This window comes from Littorina saxatilis, linkage group LG5 (assembly GCF_037325665.1).
Source record: "Littorina saxatilis isolate snail1 linkage group LG5, US_GU_Lsax_2.0, whole genome shotgun sequence".
NCBI lineage: Eukaryota > Metazoa > Mollusca > Gastropoda > Littorinimorpha > Littorinidae > Littorina > Littorina saxatilis.
In genome coordinates this window covers 50,383,857-50,404,193 of record NC_090249.1, presented here as the reverse complement: position 1 = coordinate 50,404,193, position 20,337 = coordinate 50,383,857, and the positions used below count along the sequence as shown (strand labels likewise).

At 46.7% G+C, this 20,337-nt stretch overlaps 1 protein-coding gene and 1 non-coding gene across 4 annotated transcripts in view; both read left to right on the top strand.

Annotated features, from left to right (window-relative positions):
- LOC138967385 (lysine-specific demethylase 4A-like) overlaps nucleotides 1–13,546 on the top strand; it is a 42,104-nt gene extending 28,558 nt beyond the window's left edge. For all 3 annotated transcript variants that reach the window (XM_070339928.1, XM_070339927.1, XM_070339926.1), the window contains 3 exons: nucleotides 326–445; nucleotides 8,045–8,137; nucleotides 8,634–13,546. In XM_070339928.1, the coding sequence (XP_070196029.1) occupies nucleotides 326–445; nucleotides 8,045–8,137; nucleotides 8,634–8,753 (333 nt within the window). In that variant the 3' untranslated portion in view covers nucleotides 8,754–13,546. The remainder of the gene's footprint in view (nucleotides 1–325; nucleotides 446–8,044; nucleotides 8,138–8,633) is intronic.
- LOC138967883 (5S ribosomal RNA) lies at nucleotides 1,825–1,943 on the top strand. Its single transcript, XR_011456060.1, has one exon. It is a non-coding gene; the product is annotated as a 5S ribosomal RNA (ribosomal RNA).
- Nucleotides 13,547–20,337: the final 6,791 nt, after the last annotated feature.

Genomic DNA, 20,337 nt, shown 5'->3' with positions numbered 1-20,337 from the left:
CCACAAGCATAAAGACAATTACGAATTTATCTGGTACGAACGAATTTTGTTTTGTGAAAGCACAAAGGCAATTAGAACTTTATTTTTGTGCTAGCTAAATTTGCTTTGTGAAAGCACAGACAGTTGGGACTTTATCTAGTACAAGCAAATTGTGCTTTGTGAATTGTTAGTATGGGCTGTAATGTTATGCTGCAGCAGTGGCTATGAGCAAGAAAGCAAACAAAATTGCTACTGAACAGGCAGCTCGAAAATAAGTTGTTGAATTGTTTTCTAATCCTTTTGTGATGCACGTCTGAATGTAATGCGGGTGATTTGTTGTTGTCAGGGTCACAACTGTGCCTGGGAAGGCCCGCCTGCTGCCGGAGACCACATCCAAGTGTGTTGGACCGACGGTGACCTCTATGGCGCCGTGTTCCGAGGGGTCAACTGCCTGGATGACTATACCGTACGTTACTGGCCTACCGCCTTTTTCATCTTCCTTCAAATTGTTACCACTCTGACCGGATTTTTGATTTACTGTGTTTCTCTTTACTGGAGGTTATCATTTTGTCATCATTTCTTGCATTGAAATTCGATCCATTTGCGTAAGGGTTAGTTTAGATATTTTAAAAAAAACAAAAAACAAATTAATTTTGAAGACAAAGACAGCACAAATCTAGTATCAAATTTTCGCCTATGCAGGGCAACATTTAGGGAAAGGAAAGTAAACCAAAGCGCAAAAGCAAACAGCAGTGAACCAAAAAATGAAAAGGATAGGAAAAGATTAAACCAAATGGTTGGTTTACAGACAAAAATTAAAGAAAGAAAAACAAAATATCAAAAAAAAATAAGAGAGTCAATATAACACTTACCTCGACAGTACTATTCTTGCACATTATCTATTATAGGCCGAAAAAATTGGACAAAACGCTGAGTGGGTACAATTATCTCCCATAACCATGCGCCACCGTGGATCCCAAGCACTGTCCGAGTGCTTCCCCCTTACAGGATGTAGGTGGCGCGTCCTCTTTCTTTTTTCGCGCGTGTCAGACCGGCTGTGTTTCTGCTACGCTCCCGGATTATTTTGGACTAAGAGGCTTCTTTTCTGTGTGGACTATCACCTGTTGGATTATTGTGTGTTATTCCACTTCTGGCTTGAGGCTACGTTGTGTTTCCTTCAACTTGTGCCTCCGTTTTTGTGTGGCGGACTCGGCGTGCCTCCCGTCCTACTTCGTGGTGACCGGTCGTCTGCTTCTCGTTTCGCCGCATTCACTTGAGTATTGACCTAAATTTTCTTTGAATTTTGTTAATTCTCGGTCTTTAAGGGTACGTACAGGGCGAGGTAGGATGTCTCGTCCTGTTTTGGGCTCTGGTTCTACGGAACCAGAGTTTGCCGGGGGCAACCCTTCTCCGGGCGCCCAGCGTTATGTTTTACGCACGGAGAAGGGGATCTTTCGGCGCTCCGACTCTCCCTCCCCAAACGCTTTGCGTTTGCGGCGAGGGAGGGCGGAGAAAGCCTGTTTGAGCAAGCTCAATGCGAGCTTGCTCAAACAGGCTGGGCTTGAGCCTGGGACTTCGGGCGGGGCTGCGCCGTCGAAGGTTCGGGGAAGGTCGAGGGGAAAGAAAAAGCTTCTTTCTCCTTCTCCTTCAGTGGAACAGGCTTCCCCCCCTTCGACGCCGTTGTCCGGCCCTCAGTCTCAGGCTTCAGCTCCTCCCGGTTTCAAGCCTGGGGGGAAGGTTTCCTTCTCCTCCCTGGCTCGAATCCGGGGGCAGGTCGATTCCCAACCCTCTTTGGGGGTTGGTGAATCCGATCTAGGGGCTACTGGAGAGACTCAGGTTTTGACAGCCAACGGCCATACCACGTTGAAAACACCGGTTCTCGTCCGACCACCGAAGTTAAGCAACGTCGGGCCCGGTTAGTACTTGGATGGGTGACCGCCTGGGAACACCGGGTGCAGTTGGCATTAAAATCTTCCTTTTTCCGGTGCCTCTCCTGTGCCCTCCTCGGTTTCCACCGCTGTGGAAGCCAGGAGGGACACGGGTCCTCCTCTGAACTCCCTCGCTGGGTCGTCTGCTGCTGTTTCGACAGTAGTTTCGGCCTCTTGGGGGGGGAGATCGGAGGAGATGACGGGGTCTCTGAATTCCCTCCCCGCTGGGGTTGGGATGCGAATTGACCCCGTTCAGGGCGGTCCTGTGGGGGCAGGGGTTTCAGGCTTCGTACCTACGACCACTGCTACTACGGTTCCCTCTGACGTCCGTGTGACTGGTGGCTGTCCCTCTTGTTAAGACGCTCCGGCCGACTAGTTACTGGACGTGGAGGTGTTCGACAGAACGTGGTACTTCTGTCGAATGGTCAGGGCGACGGGAACATTGTTTCTGTTGCTCAGACCGACACCTCCGACCGGACCGTCTTGACCCCACGCCATTCCTTAGCGTCTGGTGTTCGGGTGACGGATGGTCCGGACCAAGGGTCCGGAACGTTCCAGGCTTACGGGTCGGGATCGAACCGGACCCACGGGTCCCGACTGGACTTGACCTCCGGGTTTGGTCCGGACGGGACCCATGGTACGGGACCGTACCGGACCTTAGGGTCCGGTACGGGACAGTACCTCTGGCCCTTGCCGGACCCCCGGACCTACGGGTCCGGATGGTACGGTACGGGACCAGTGGTTCGGTCGGGACCGGACCACCCGACCACCTCTGTTGGTCTGGGTGGTCTGGCACCGAACCGGAACACACCGGACCACCGGACCTACGAGTCCGGATGGTACGGTACCGGACCAGTGGTCCGGTCGGGGCCGGACCACTCGACCACCTCTGTTGGTCCGGGTGGTCTGGCACCGAACCGGACCATGCCGGACCTACGGGTCCGGATGGTACGGTATGTCCACGTCCGACAGAGCCACCCGAACACTTCTGTGGGTACGGATGGTTCGGTACCGAACGGGACCTCCGGATGCTACCGGACCGGACCGAACCTACGGGTTCGGATGGTCCGGTACCGGACCAGTGGTCCGGTCCGAACCGGACCACCCGACCACCTCTGTTGGTCCGGATGGTCTGTCACCGAACCGGACCATACCGGACCACCGGACCTACGGGTCCGGATGGTACGGTAGGTCCACGTCCGGACCGAACCACCCGAACACTTCTGTGGGTACGGATGGTTCGGTGCCGTACGGGACCTCCGGATGGTACGGGACCGGACCACAGGACCGGAACATCGGACCACCCTATCGGATCGGTCCGGACCACCCGACCACCTCTGTTGGTCCGGATGGTCTGGCACCGAACCGGACCTACGGGTCCGGATGGTACGGTATGTCCACGTCCGGACCGAGCCACCCGAACACTTCTGTGGGTACGGGTGGTTCGGTGCCGAACGGGACCTCCGGATGGTACGGGACCGGACCGGACCTACGGGTCTGGATGGTCCGGTACTGGACCGGTGGTCCGGTCCGGACCGGACCACCCGACCACCTCTGTTGGTCCGGATGGTCTGGCACCGGACCACCGGACTTACGGGTCCGGATGGTGCGGTGTGTCCACGTCCGGACCGAACCACCCGAACACTTCTGTGGGTACGGATGGTTCGGTGCCGAACGGGACCTCCGGATGGTACGGGACCGGACCGGAACACCGGACCGGACCACCCTACCGGACCGGTCCGGACCACCCGACCACCTCTGTTGGTCCGGATGGTCTGGCACCGAACCGGACCTACGGGTCCGGATGGTACGGTACGTCCACGCCCGGACCGAGCCACCCGAACACTTCTGTGCGTACGGATGGGTCGGTGCCGAACAGGACCTCCGGATGGTACCGGACCTACGGGTCCGGACCACCCGACCACCTCTGTTGGTCTGGATGGTCTGGCACCGAACCGGACCATACCGGACCACGGGTCCGGATGGTACGGTATGTCCACGTCCGGACCTAACCACCCGAACACTTCTGTGGGTACGATGGTTCGGTGCCGAACGGGACCTCCGGATGGTCCGGCACCGGACCGGACCACCCTACCGGACCGGATCGGCACCCCCGACCGGACCGGACCAGACCATTTCTTTTCTGATCAGACCCGATGGGTTCCTGTTCAGTCTATAAATGGCGGGGGTTCGTTGGCTGGGCTGACCCAACAGTCGCAGGGTTGTTGTTTTTCTCCCCCTTCGGCTGCTGGAGACGTTTCGTCTTTGGGGCAGGGGTCTTCGCGGCCTCTTGCTTCTGTGGGCGTTTCTTCACAGCCTGCTTCATCGCTTTCGGCTCTTCCCCCTCAAGCTCCCTACACTCCTGCTTTTGAGGAGTTGTCGGGAAGTGAAGAGGAGAGTGAGTCGGAGGACGATAGGGAGGAGGATCAGGGTCGCCCTGAGGTTAACACTGATCCTCTACCCTTGCCGGTTTCTGATGGAACTTCCGAAGCTATGCTTCGTACTTTCCAACAGTACATGACAGACATCACGCGGCGTCTTGACGTCACGGATGCCTCTCTTAAGCGTCTGTCGTCTAGTGTTGACACACGGGACCTGGACCCGGGGTCTGAGGACGAGAGGCAGGAGGCTCGTCCTCGCACAACTAGAAGGACGTTTGAACAGTTTCAGGACGTCCTTCCCTGAGACGCCCTCTCGTCCTTTGAGTCCGCTTCGGCCCGGGCGCGGGAGGCTCACGCCGCGTCTGCCGGCGGCTCGTTTTATGAACGATCCGTCCGCCGGCAATTCGCGTTCCACCCTAGTCTTAGTGCCACGGTGGAAGCGGCAGCACATCGCCTGAGGAGTACAGATTCACGTGCTAACGCGACCTATGTTCCTCGGGAGGACGCGGGTTCAGTGCCATGCTTTCCTTCGGGAGGCGCACCTCCACTGTTTCCTCGTGTCCAATCTGTTTCGTCCCTCCCTTTTCCCTTTGACTCTCGAACTCTCCCTTTCCAGACTTCGAGTGTTTAGGGTGGGGCTGACGGTGATGTGTTCGTTGGGGAGGTGCCTTCGGTCAAGAAGGTGGAACTGAGCTCTGCTTCGTTCCACAATCTTGAGGCCACCGTTTCTTCCACAGTCGAGGCCCAATCACAGGCCTTGACATGGATGAGCACGCTGTCCACACTGTTGGACCCTCCCGATCGGGCAGAGTCCGATTCCACTCGGGTCCTTGACACGGTTCGAGTGGATCGGGCTTTGCATGCCGTGCGATCGTGCGTGACGTCTGCGGCAGAATTGGCCATTGGAACACGGGTCCACTTTATTGGCCCTGTTCCGTGATCATTTTCTGCCTACTTCTATAGTGCCTCCGGATATGAGGAAGAGTCTGAGGAACACGTTTCCTCAGCCTTCTTCCCTCTTTCATCCGGACACTGTTCGTTCTGTGGTGGAGTCCACACGCCAGAGGAACACTGATTCTCTGATGGTTGGCCTCGCTGCTTCGGCGACGGCGGCGGGGAGTAAGAGAAGTGCTACAGTCACCTCCAGCTCCCAGCCTCAGAAGAAGAAGAAGAAGCCAGTTTCACTGCCTCCTTCTTCCTCCTCTTAGGCGCCTGTTGCGTTCCCAAGCAAGACGAAGGGTGCTCAGACAGGTAAGGGGAAGCAGCACCACCAGGGGGGGTGGTCGCAAGCCTGCGCCTGCCCGCCAGCAGAATTTTCAGTGAGTCCCGGCCCTACGTTGACGCCCCCTCAAGTTGCCCCTCTTTCGTCCGTCGGTTCCCTTTTTCGGGCCCGCGGCATGTGGGGCAGACTGGTCTCCAACCAGTTTTTCTTGAGGGTGGTGTGGTCGGGGTTTTCTCTACCGCTGTCGTCACAACCTCCATTGTCCGCTCTAACCTGGACGTTCCCCCCTCCTCGAGACCCTGCCAGATGGCAGGCTCTTCAGGACGAGGTGAACTCGTTGGTCGAGAAGAAGGCGGTCTACCCCCTTTCTCAGCCTTCTCCGGGGTTCTGCTCCCGCCTGTTCACCGTCCCCAAAAAGGACGGCCGGTTCAGGCCGGTGTTGGACCTCTCCACCTTGAACTTGTACCTTCACAGGTGCAAGTTCAAGATGGAAACCCCTTCGTCGGTCCGGTTGGCCATCCGGCCAAACGATTGGGCCATGTCTGGGACCTCCAGGATGCTTACTTCCACATCCTGGTGGCCCCGGGGTACCGACATCTGCTCCGGTTCGTTTGGGAGGGCACAGTGTTCGAGTTTCGGGCCCTCCCATTCGGCCTGTCCTTGGCCCCTCTGATTTTCAACGGGGACAACAACACCACATGCTTAGCTTACCTTCGCCACCAGGGGGGCACCAATTCTCGGTCCCTCTCCCTGTTGGCGGAGGAGATTCTGCTCTGGTGCCAGACCAATCAGGTCCGGATGTCAGTCCAGTTCGTTCCGGGGAAACTGAACGCCCTGGCCGACATTCTCAGTCGGGGCGATCAGGTTCTCTCCACAGAATGGACCATCGCTCACAACGTTCTACAGCGTCTGTGGGCAAGGTGGGACCGTCCTCTGATCGATCGGTTCGCAACTCGATTCAGCGCTCGGCTTCCCAGGTACGTCAGCCCCTTTCGAGACATGAATGCGTTCCACTTGGACGCATTCACTCTCTTGTGGAGGCTCCTCGATGCTTACGCCTATCCCCCGACATCTCTGATTCCGAGGGTGCTGGCAAAATATCTGCAGGAACGACCAAGACTGATTTTGGTCGCGCCTTACTGGCCAACAGCTCCGTGGTTTCCAGATCTTCGCGGTCTCACCCACGTAGACCCTCTACCTCTGGATCTGGACGGGGGAGGTCTGCTCCAGCCTCGATCATGCCTCCCTCATCCACGTCCAGAGAGTCTGTGCTTGACCGCATGGCTCTTGTGCGCTCCAAACTGCTTGCACTAGGATTGCACAAGAGTTCAGTAGAGTTTTCCTTGTGATCAACTAATCAGCTCTACGACTTACGCTGGAGAGCTTGGGCCACCTTCGCCTTGTCCAAGGGGATAAAGCCGCTTTATCCCTCAACACAGGACTTGGCCAACTTCCTGGTGGAAGTGTATCAAAAGAAGAGTCTTTCTTCTAAGACTCTTCTTGGATACAGATCTGCCATCGCTTCCACGATTGCGGCCGCTACTGGTCGCAGATCTGAACACTTGATCAGGTCCTCCCTCATCGCTAATGTCCTTTCGGGTATTAGCAATGCAGCGGTGTCTAAACCTCGGGTTTCATTTCCCAAGGGGGATGTCTTTCTGGTCCTCAAACTCCTGCGTAGCAATGAGTTTGAACCCCTGGCAGGCATCAGTATCAAGTTGCTGATTTTTAAGACTAATTGTTCCTCATCGCTTTAGCCACTTGCCGTAGACTCAGTGGTATTCAAGCTTTGAGTGGCCTGGACTTTGACATTGAGTTCACCACACAGCAGTGGTTGCCAGCATGGTCACGTCAGTCTAAGATATGTTTCTTGGGTATATTTTCTTTTACGGTAGTACTGTTCGAAAATTGCCTGGGTATCTTAATCCTTGGATTTAAGTGATTTTGATTAAGGAGTTTAATACTCTACATATCACCCTCACACCACTCTGGTATTCTGTGCAAGAATAGTACTGTCGAGGTAAGTGTTATATTGACTGTAAGGCTTCTTTTTAAGCCTACTGTCTATATGATACTTACCGAGACAGTACTATTAGAGTTTCCCTCCCGCCTCCCCTCTTGATATGTTATGGGCTTTTTGAGGGTCTGCAGCTCATAAAGAAAGAGGACGCGCCACCTACATCCTGTAAGGGGGAAGCACTCGGACAGTGCTTGGGATCCACGGTGGCGCATGGTTATGGGAGATAATTGTACCCACTCAGCGTTTTGTCCAATTTTTTCGGCCTATAATAGATAATGTGCAAGAATAGTACTGTCTCGGTAAGTATCATATAGACAGTAGGCTTAAAAAGAAGCCTTACAATTAGCATTAGTTTACATTTTAAACAACTTGACCCAGTTCCAAGCCAAATTGTGTGATGGTAGCAGCATTTGAGTTTACCTTTAGATGCACACGGCTGGATATTCAGATTTTTTCACCTGGTTGATTTTCGTACATTTGTGGTAACTGAACTTTGGTCTTTCTTTGTGTTCAGGTGGAATTTGAAGACGGGTCCCAGTTGATGTTGAAGCGGTCAGAACTGTGGACAGAGGAGGAAGACCTCCCCAAGTGTGTCAAGTCCAGACTGGTGAGTGACCACCTGTGTCTTGTACTCCTGTCTTCCACTTCTGTCTTGATTTCCTGCAGGCGCTATGATAAGCTGGTCTGTGGGTGTTTCCCAGGGCAAGCCGGTCTTTGGCTGTTCCCAATGGAAGCCGGTCCGTGGTAGAAGCCGGTCTAAGGGGTTAAAACAATGTTAAAAGCAGGAGCAAAGTTAGAATTGAAAAGACGTGCTTTAATGAGCCACTTCTAGTGTTATGTTGGGTCCATTCCATTAGGTTTGCTGCCATTGTATCAATGGTGCTTTGCAGGATGTATTAAATAGTATAACAAGAATCTGAAGAAGCTAACACTTTTTAAAGATTGCTGCTTCATACCATTTTTTTAAATTTTTTTTATAAACACTTGGACAAATAATAAGGTGAATCTTTAAATGAACAGATACAACAGAGTTATGTGTTAGTGAAACTGGTGTCTGTTTGTGAGATTTCTAGGGTGAAGATGTTCTGAATTTTGTTGTGCAGTCTGTGGCGACAGAGCGGAAGTACACCCTCTTCTACCCTGACCAGGACATCAACCACGAGGGACCTCGTCCCAAGAAGAAGATCGACTACGTTGCCATGCTGGCGCCCAGTGTTTCATGAAACGCTGCAAAAACACTCCACTTTTCCTCATGCACGCTGACATCGGCAGTGGGGGTGTATGGCTCACAACTCGGATTGTTGGAGACATTTAGAGGATGTAAAGAAAAAGTTCATTTTTCAAAACGTTCTTTTCTTGTGTCTCTTTGTGTTGGAGCCCTCATTCTGTGCTGAGTGGAGCCCTCATTCTGTGCTGAGTGGAGCCCTCATTCTGTGCTGAGTGGAGCCCTCATTCTGTGCTGAGTGGAGCCCTCATTCTGTGCTGAGTGGAGCCCTCATTCTGTGCTGAGTGGAGCCCTCATTCTGTGCTGAGTGGAGCCCTCATTCTGTGCTGAGTGGAGCCCTCATTCTGTGCTGAGTGGAGCCCTCATTCTGTGCTGAGTGGAGCCCTCATTCTGTGCTGAGTGGAGCCCTCATTCTGTGCTGAGTGGAGCCCTCATTCTGTGCTGAGTGGAGCCCTCATTCTGTGCTGAGTGGAGCCCTCATTCTGTGCTGAGTGGAGCCCTCATTCTGTGCTGAGTGGACTTGATAGAAGAGGAAGACGCCGAACTGAGCGAGACAAATAGAACAACCATCTCGGTGAGAACTCAGTTTTCATGCACATGAGTGCCAGTGCAGTACAAGGTACAACTTTTGGGTTATCTTCCTTTGAAGTAGCATTTGGTGCCAGTGTTTTCTCTCCTACGCTTACCTCTTGTTGTTTTGGTTCTTGAGCATTGAAGGTTGATCCTGTTTATTACTGATTTTGAATTTGCAAGCATGTCATTATCAGAATTGAGTAAGTAGCATTTATTTTATGCAAGCAAAATCCCAAAGAAGGCAGCAGACAGCTACATGGGCGAAGTTTACTGCTTCACCTCATTATCAGCATTGTATTTATTTGTGAAACAAAAGAACAAGAAAGGTTAGTGTATGGTTTCATTACAGACAAAACAAAATATTCAATGTTTTTTTTAATGAAAGGAATGTTTTGTTTTGTCTACAAGTAATCTTTTCATAAACCAACTTTCTTGGGGTTTTTATTCTTGATCTTGGAATGTTACTGTTAGCAGTTTATCTGTTTCGTATTTATTTGTGATTGAACATAAATTGCTTTGCATAATGGAGGGGGAAAAATGATGATAGTGGCAAATGGTCACTTGCAAGGAAATGACCTGGTCAGTTCTTCTTTAGCTGTGGTCATCAAGTGTTACAATTGGCAGCACACACCAAACTGAGGAAAACAAAAACCCGGACATAACTGAAATCAAAATGGCACTGTGGAATAACAAAGTCTTTGTGGAAAAGTTGGCAGGATACTCTTCGTTTGAATGTGGTAGGTTATGGTTGCGTGTCTTGTTATGGCACAGAATTTGCTGTGTGTCATTGACTTGAGTTACAGCTTGTGTTGGATTTGTTCTTAGTTTTTTTGCTGCTGTGTCAGGAAAACAACAAAGGTTTATTTTGATGATTTGGCTCCTAGTGAACTGAAAAGTAGTGCTTTTGGTCAAAAGAAGATGGACAGAGATGCTTTTGATGAAGCGGTGAAAGAAGCATGTCTGTGTTTTGTACAGGACAGAGGGGAGTGAAGGAGCAGATGTGAAGTAATGCAGACGAGGGTGTTTTAAAATCGGAAGGACTGGAAGTAGACTATTTATCTCAGAAGGTTGCCGACTTCACCATTTGGTTGTTTCATATGTGTTCGTATTTATTTACTCCATACATTGTGCGTCATGTAAAGTGTTGTGTGCGAGGAGAGAGACTGGAGTTTTGGGGTTAGTGCACAGCTGGTGAAAGGTCTGTGATATGTGTTCAGATGTGAATGGGTCTTACAATGACTGTTAGTGTGTGGATCTCTTTTCACCGGCCTCCCTGGCTGTTAAAGCTGAAGAATACCAAGAAAATTTAGTTGTTGGCTGTTGAAATCAAGAGGGGACACAGTGCTGCTGTAATCTATCCATGACTTGGCTTTGATAGTGTCCCCTAATGTGCGTGTGTGTCCCAACTGTCTTTCTCAAGTCTCCTACTGTGCACCCCTATAAAAAGCCTGAACTGCCTAACAAATCTTTTTCTGACTGCAAACCTTGAACATGTCACTTCTTTCAATAGAAAGCCACAGTGAAAGTTTTTTTTGTGCACTGTACAGCACATGGATTGAAAATAGACCAACATTTTTTGGCCACTCGCTGACTCGGGAATTTTAATAGTTTTATAGGGCAGCGCAATGGGAGACGTGTTGGTACAAACATCCCCAGTCAGGGTAGTCATGGTGGATCGGAGCTGCATTGTGCCCCCTTTTTCCCCCATAGCCAAGTACTTAGATTTATTGGTATTCTTCAGCTTTAAGTTTTCATGTGTAATTCACCCCCCCCCCCCCCCCCCCCCCCCCCCCTCCTCCCAATCCCTGTGGCCCTTCACTCAGTTGAGTCATGCATAGTCACCAGGGCAGCAGACAGTGTAAATATCTCTGTACTGTCATGTGACAGTGTTGTTACATGTAGTTCATTGTACCCAGTAACTATTCTCTTTGGAAGCCGCCGGGTAGCTGCTCCCGTACGTAACAGAAACTCTGACGAAGCTCCTAGCTTGTGTGGTTTGTAGTGTTACAGCGCCATATTCCGCTGGTGTGTCATTCTTACCTCATGTATGTATCTTTCACTTTCAGGATAATATTTGTACAAGAAGATGGTTGGTTACAGGTTAGTCGTTTCGCACTGGCTGTGTAGCAACATTAAAGCTGAACTACTCTCATGAATGTTGTGATGGTTTGTGAAAGTGGACTTTATGCTTTTATATCTTTCCACTGTTGCGGCTTGTTTGATTGTCCATGAAGCAAGATTGGTAGTTTACTGCGGCTCAGTTCTTGTTAGATTGTACATGTGAACTTATGCTTCTCTTTCTTTTGCATTGGATTGTACATGCAAAGATTTGTTTGATTGTACAGGGACAGTTAAGACCGTATCGCTCTCCTGGAATCTGTGGATTTTGTTGAAAAGCTAATTGCATTCCTTCTCAAGATTAAACTAAGTTCAATTAGAGCTGCTAGAGGCACATACAATACCTTCCGTCGCGATATAACCTTGAACGGTTGAAAACGACATTAAACACCAAATAAAGAAAGAATACAATACCTTTTCTTTGCCGTTGTAATTCATCGCAACATCTATTATGATACGTGTTATGTTGCATGTATCGGAAATAATCTCTTGTGAATCTTTTGTCTTAATATAAGTTGGTGGAGCAACCTTTGAACGTTTTGTTGAATAACTTATTGATACAGAAAATCGGACAATGCTGAAGTTGAAATCCATGTTTCTTGCCGTTGTAATTGTTTGACCGTTCTCATACACATTTGCCGGGGGTTGATATTGGTAATGTTATGTACAAGCTGTACATATTTTGTTTTAGTCAGGCTGGTTTCTGTTACTTGTTACTCAAGTTATGGTTTACTTGAGGTTATGTCATTTGGTCATTTCCCCTAGTTCCGTGCATACAGAGAACAATACACCAAAATAGTCCACTTGTAAACTTTCTCTCTCTCTCCTTCTCCCTTTCTCGATTTGAGAAGATGAGTAACATATTCTTTGAATGATTACAGACAAATTACGGTAAAAAAAACTTTGCTATTGGAATTTGGGATTAAAGTATCACAGTTGTATGTCTTTTTTCTCTTTTTTTTTTAACTTGGCATTTCCAAACAAAATGTGATGGACCAAGATCAGCCGACAAGATAACAGGAGTTAACCTGAGGAACAAATGTGGGTTATTTTGAATGTGCTAGATGGTGTTCCCAGTCTGCAGTGAAAATGTATTGATCACCTGTTAACACGTACATTGCAAGCATTAGTTAAATGCCAGTCACTTGTCAAGTTTTACTACAGTCATTCTACAAGCTGAAGAGAATTGGTTTAGAGGCTTTGCAGGTAAAGTTCTGGGATGGTATGCAGGAGTCGAGTTCAGAGACTTTAGTCTGGAATAAACTGTTCCCTCACTAAAGTGTATTTTCTGACATCGACTCCTCAAGACTTTGAGGGCGACAAGTTAGCAGAACTTGAGTCATTCTCACTGTAGTGATAGTTTGAATGACCATATTCCTCCGAAATTGGAGTATGGCTGCCTAAATGGCGGGGTCAAAACTGTCATACAAGTAAAAACGCACTCGTGCAAAAAACTTTAGTGTACGTAGTTCTTTTTTCTTCAGCGTTCGATGATGGTTGTGTCCATATCCGTTGCCCCGTGATGTTCACAAAGTGGACTGAAAATGTTAAATGTACTCTCTCTAGTCCTTTCCCGTGGGCATGTCATAAGGAAACATGTGACACTTATTTTGTACATGAATATAATTTCTCCCATCAGATTTGATGTAAGAAAGAACAAGAAGCTTTCAAAACACTGTTGGGCAGAGGTAGAAATGTAACCGGAGTCTGTGTTATCATGCACTATGATTGATAGCACAGTGGAAAAAACCATTTCAGGTAAGAGAGTAGGAAGGCATTTTAATGTATTCACCATTATCTCTTTCCTTTGAAGTACGTGTAAAATATGTCCTTTCTCTCACAGGCCCTGCATTGATTGCAAATCTTCTGACTTCAATTGAAATCTATCTCCTCCCATTTCATGTTCTCTGGTTAAATGCTGTTCTCATTACATTTACTTTTTTGATACCCTTGATGAATGATTCGTGTATATTCCAGTATGTTTGTTCTTTCGGAAAATGGTTTATTTAAATTTTCTTTTTTTGTGCTTGTTCCTTTAAAGTATTCTCAATCAATAAATTAAATCGTTTCATTCTCAAGAGAAATGTGTGTGACATTCTTGTGTGTGTGTGTGTTGTTGGGTGGTTTAATTTGGGGGTGTACAAAAATACTGCTTTGTTAATGATTTTTGGTTATCAGACAGGTATTTGTTTCACTGAAACAAATTCCTAACATCTTCACAACGAGCACAAACGAAAGTGGTTTGACACTAGTCTATTATGCAACTTCTCAATCTGATAGGCGCTACCAATTTCTGTGGGTACCTCACTGCCGCTATATTTGGACACTCTTGCTACTGTACACAGACATACACATTCACACACACACACACACACATACAGACATACACACACATAAGCATGCGCGCGCACACACACATGTACAGACTTAAATACACACTTATCTATACACGTATACAAGTGCATTCATACATGTACCTTGAACGGTTGAAAACGACGTTAAACACCAAATAAAGAAAGAAAGAATTCATACATGTATAGAGAACACAGGTACAGAGGAACCCCACTTTGCATGTGTGTGTGTGTGTGTGCATGTATGCGAAGACTCTATTTACCGGCTTAAAACTTTTAAAAACTGCATGAGTAATGAGACAGTTCACTGCCATTATTTCTATACACACACACGTACACACGCACACACATTTCACTGAAACGAAAGTCAATCGAGTTTGCTAGGAACAGGCTTGGTATCAAGACACAATTTGAGTCGCCTCATGTTATGTATATATATTTATTATTAATATACAAGAGATATGTCCACTTTTTGTTAGCTTTCACACGCTTATTTCATTAGTGTTACAGCAAACAGGCTTTTGCATTGGAACAAGACCGTAGAAACACAGACACAGATCGTTCGTTCAAGTTCGTGTCGACACATATTGTTGAAAACAGTGTTACGAACAAAAGCCGCTGCTTTCAAACTATTCCTGGAAAAACAGACATTCCCAGGACGATCGTAGGCTGGAACCATCTACAGGACGATCCAGTTCTGGCAGGACCTGTGGAGATCTTTAAATCTCATCTTCACCCAGTCCAGGACTTATTTACATGTGCTCCTCCCTTCCGTTGATCAAATGCCAGAAGTGGTTTTTCAAGGTATTGTCACAGATACCAGCAACACACACACCAGCAATGTAGCCACAACAGTGGGACTCCCATTTTCACACCTTAAAATGGAGGTCAATTTACATAGACCATAAACACACACAACATGAAAAAGCCAGGTCTCGAAAAGGTGGATGAGGTCTTACATTGGGGGGGATATTATAAAGGGGGGGGGGGGGGGGGGGGTCCACGGAGAAATGCAACGTCTGAATCTGTTGTGCTCTGCCAGTCCTGTTACATATCTGCAGTTTCATAGTGTTTCTAACTTGAGACACTACGAGGCCAAAGGACAACCTTTTGGAAAAGTAAAACAGAACAAAACTCATCATCAAAATAGCAGCAAACCAGAAATCAAAACTAAGAGGGAAATTGAGAATTAAACAAGTCGCGTAAGGCGAAATTACTACATTTAGTCAAGCTGTGGAACTCACAGAATGAAACTGAACGCACTGCATTTTTGACTCACATGCGAAGCAAAAGTGAGTCTATGTACTCACCCGAGTCGTCCGTCCGTCCGGAAAACTTTAACGTTGGATATTTCTTGGACACTATTCAGTCTATCAGTACCAAATTTGGCAAGATGGTGTATGATGACAAGGCCCCAAAAAACATACATAGCATCTTGACCTTGCTTCAAGGTCAAGGTCGCAGGGGCCATAAATGTTGTCTAAAAAACAGCTATTTTTCACATTTTTCCCATTTTCTCTGAAGTTTTTGAGATTGAATACCTCACCTATATATGATATATAGGGCAAAGTAAGCCCCATCTTTTGATACCAGTTTGGTTTACCTTGCTTCAAGGTCAAGGTCACAGGAGCTCTTCAAAGTTGGATTGTATACATATTTTGAAGTGACCTTGACCCTGAACTATGGAAGATAACTGTTTCAAACTTAAAAATTATGTGGGGCACATGTTATGCTTTCATCATGAGACACATTTGGTCACATATGATCAAGGTCAAGGTCACTTTGACCCTTATGAAATGTGACCAAAATAAGGTAGTGAACCACTAAAAGTGACCATATCTCATGGTAGAAAGAGCCAATAAGCACCATTGTACTTCCTATGTCTTGAATTAACAGCTTTGTGTTGCATGACCTTGGATGACCTTGACCTTGGGTCACATGTATTTTGGTAGGAAAAATGTGTAAAGCAGTTCTTAGTGTATGATGTCATTGCTAGGTTTAGTTATTTGACCTTGACCCTGAAGGAACGTTTATTATTGACAAAGTTACAATAACAAACGTTCCAACGACTTACCTTTCTTGTTTTTTTATTCTGATTTTTGGAACGTTGGCAGTCTCTTTGTTTTGGAAGAGGGAAATGACTGCAATTAAGGTAGGGGAAGGGCTCCTAATATGGACCGGCTCCTAATATGGACCACCACCAACTAACGGCGCTAGAGCGCTCAAAAAAGTTTTATTCGCTGTATTCACCCTCTTTGGATAACTTGCACATGTCAAAACAGTTGCTGAAACACAAATCTCAAAACCGTTAGGCTTTTTCTCTGTTTTCACTTTTGGCAGCGTTCACTCTAAATTTGCCGCCTAAAACGGACTCGTTTCTGTCTACAGCCAAAGCTTTTATCAAACAGAAATGGCTATATATGACAGCTAAAACCGTATTTGTTACATTTTAGCAGTGTTGACCCCGAGTTTCTACTGCAAACAAAAAAATAATAGCAAAATTTCAAAGTATGTGCGAGTCCCCTAATATGGACCACCTTCAACAAATCGAAGAAAATAAAAGCTAAAGGCTATTTTCATTAATTCATTAAGAAGCTTGCTGGTAATAACCTATAACTAGCCCTCGAGATTTAAAAAAAAATGCAACGAAAAGTCTTCTTTTCGTGGAAGTTGATAATTTCACTTATTTTCACTCTGTTTTTGATAAGGCCAAAAAAAAAATTTGTCTGTTTCTGGTAACATGGCTAAAAAAAATAGGGTCGGTAGGTCGGGATTTTTTTTTTTTTTTTTCTTTTTTTCTTTTTACCCCCAAATGTAGACCAATAAAACTAACTTTAAAAATCGCGCAAAGAGACTGGATTCACTATACATAGAGACAAGACACTCAACACATTTACAAATCGTCAGCGGACTTTCGTTTTCACACGTTTTTGTTGTTCATTTTCTCACCCTGTCCTTTACCACCACCAAAAAACCCAAAATTTTGGAGTTTGGAAAAAAAAAGTTTAGGGTCGGCGCCGAAATTTAGGGTCGGTCGGGTGACCAGAAACAGACAATTTTTTTTTTTTGGCCTAAGCTTCTTTAGTTTCCTGGTGTGCTTCAAATAATGCTCTCATCAACCCGAAACAGATCAATCTAGAGCATATTTTAATTAGGCTGACTTGTACACTAATTTGTATCATGTTATTTTGAAATATAGGGGGCTTTTTACAGTGATTCGTGAAGGCCGCTTCACTGGTCCATATTAGGCGCCCAGGCTCCTAATATGGACCCTTTGTGATTTTTTCTGTATTTAATTTTTGCTGAATGTGTATCAAAACTATTTTACTCTAATTAGGCCTAACGGTTCACCTAAGAAAGAAGGACTACCAAACACAAAATGAAACTTCTTTGCACGAAAACAAGCTAGTTATCAGCAATAAACAAAAAGTGGTCCATATTAGGGGCCCTTCCCCTAAGAAAATGCAATGGAGGATCACAGACACACACACACGCTCGCACATTCGCACACACACGCACGCACAAACACACATACGTTCGCTCTCTCTCTCCCCTCTCTCTCTCTCTCTCTCTCTCTCTCTCGCCAGCTTTCAATTATACCATGACAAAAACCAACAGAATGGTATAAAACACACACACACCGAATGAAACTGACACACACACGCACGGTCACACATACACACGCAAACCGCACACATGCACGTATGCATGCACACACACACACACACACACACACACACACACACACAGCCTTGGCTTGTTCTGCAGTTGTAAAATGTACACGTTTTTCACGTGCTGAGTCCGCGTTACAATGACGACTTTTCTCGTTCAGAGACTCAGTGGCGTAGTGGTCGTGACATGGCAGTCGTCAAAATCGCAAAAGATTTGTTTTCGAGACAAAAACCCATTCAGGGGCTTCAAAAAATATTCAGATAACAGTACCCGTGAAATGCCATGGCACTGTTTCTTTCACAACGAAACGACCAAAGGTGCTGACTGCATGTATCACTGTCAGAGACTGCGGCGTGTCGTTTCCTACCACAGTGGCGGAGGAATAAAACGGAACTAACGAACTCGGATTGAATCAGAAAAAAACTATTTTCGCGCACGACAGGTGAGGTGTGAACTTGATGACCGGTCTTCAGGTAGGCTTTTTGTCAGTTTTCTTCACACAAATTTGGCCTATAATAAATGTACCAATTTAATTATTGGAAAACGAGGGTCGTATTCAAAGCCTGTGTATTTGTGTATTGAAAAAGTGGCAGTATAAACGTTTTTTGTTCGAAAAACAAAAGTGCGCGTGTGACACTATGATGTTCAGAGCACGTGCGGAGAAAAGGCTTGAGTTTCAAGACCGGTTACAGTTCACAAGCAGATAATTATGTGATTTCTCTCAAAACCCGATAGTTTCTTTTGCCTGTTAGTGTTACAGCTCACAATTCACTACCAAATTTGTCATTTGGAAAAAGGGATTCTTATGCGTGTCAGTATAACTGCCACATTCGTCATTTCTGTCAAAATATGAATCCTTATTTGCTAACCGCATGTATTTTCTTTTTCTGTCAGCAATATTTTTCACGAATGTTGACTCGTAATTTTTTGTTACGACCCGCTTTCTTTCTTGTTCTTTTTTTCTTTAAACATGACACGAACAAAAGGGGAAAACAACAAAACGTGTGAACCGAGCAGTAGAAACTACATTTTTAAGACAATTAACATTGCTGTTTTTATTGCAGGAAGGTGACCCGGTCTCCAGACAATGCAAAAATGGATTTTGTCGGCGCGGCAGCATCAAATGCAAAGCTTTTTGGATACAGCCTATGTAATATGGGTTTCGACGAGTGAACTCGACTATTGGAATGGATTGTTTCCCTGTGAGTGCTTTGCGTCGATGATGATTGTGCTGACTTTTTCATTACCGTGGAATTTGTTCGTGCAATTTCAAAGGATATTTATATATATTCAACTTGAAGGTGTGAATACTCGGTGTGAAGTCAAACCATATTCTGTTCCTTTCATCAGCGACACGGTTGAAGATTCAACTTCCGACGGCAACTCTGAATCTTCGAGTACTGTGCCATCACAGACGAGGCAGTGAGTGAATATGGTGTGCCATGTACTGTGCCATAACTGACGAGACAGTGAACACGTCACTGTGTCATGCGCTGTGCCATCAATGTCGAGACAGTGAACAAGCTGTGCCATGCAATGTGCCATCATTAAGGAGACAGGGAACAAGTTGTGCCATGCGCGGCTGTGCCATCACTGACGAGACAGTGTACAAGTTGTGCCATGCGCTGTGCCATCACTAACGAGACATTGAACAAGTTTTGCCATGCGCTGTGGCATCACTGACGAGACAGTGAACAAGTTGTGCCATGCGCTGTGCCATCACTGACGAGACAGTGAACAAGCTGTGTCATGCGATGATGTGCCATCACTGACGAGACAGTGAACATGTTTTGTCGTGCGCTGTGCCATCACTAAGAAGACAGTGAACAAGTCGTGCCATCAGGAACTACCATTGTGAGTCGCATGACTGAAAACCAAATAACGTTCGGCAAGTATTTCTCGGACCTGAAACTGATGTGACTTGATCATCATCAACATCTGGCAGGGTGCAGATTCGCCGCATGCTACAAGGGAAGCAGTTAAGGATTTGATTACCGGCACGGTTGGCCTAGTGGTAAGGCGTCCGCCCCGTGATCGGGAGGTCGTGGGTTCGAACCCCGGCCGGGTCATACCTAAGACTTTAAAATTGGCAATCTAGTGGCTGCTCCGCCTGGCGTCTGGCATTATGGGGTTAGTGCTAGGACTGGTTGGTGTCAGTTTGTTCTATTTTGATTGGAGTTTGTAAAGATGTTGTTTCAAACTACAATTTGTAATGAAAGAACAGCGTAGGGCCCATCTAACTGACCTCAAAATCACGCGATTTGATTGTCTGGAACCGTTGATTTACCGCGGACTCTCTGAACCATCATATAGCCTCAAACTGAGGAGTTTTAATTTAGAAAATTACGCCCTTTCCTCCGTAAAGCCCTAAACTGACCAGTTCAAGTTGAGTCCAGTTTGAATGCTCCATTAATTTTGCTGATCAGTTATAGTGAATTCCATCGTGAAAAGAACGCGTGTTCCGACGAACGATTTTGCGTCGCTTTCGCGTCTTGTGACGATGATCGAGCCCTATGCGTTCACTCTAGGAACAGAAGTGTTCTTCTTTTCAACTCCTTTTTGTTACACGTTTTGACGTAGTGCATAATTCTACTGGCAAAATGTGCACACATAATGTTCACTAATGTCAAAATGAACATTTGCGAACACCGTAGCCTATGTGTTTATGTGAGCCTCTTTTGTTCAGTGTTATCATTTGTGTCGTTTTTGCTATTCAGGCTTATTGTTCTGCACTGCACGCTTCTATATGATTTATGTAGACTTTCAGAGGGAGAGGAAGAGAGAGAAACAGAGTGAGGGACTCAGAGAGAGAGAGAGAGAGGGGAGAGGGGGAGAGGGAGGGAAAGAGAGAGGGGGGACAGAGAGGGG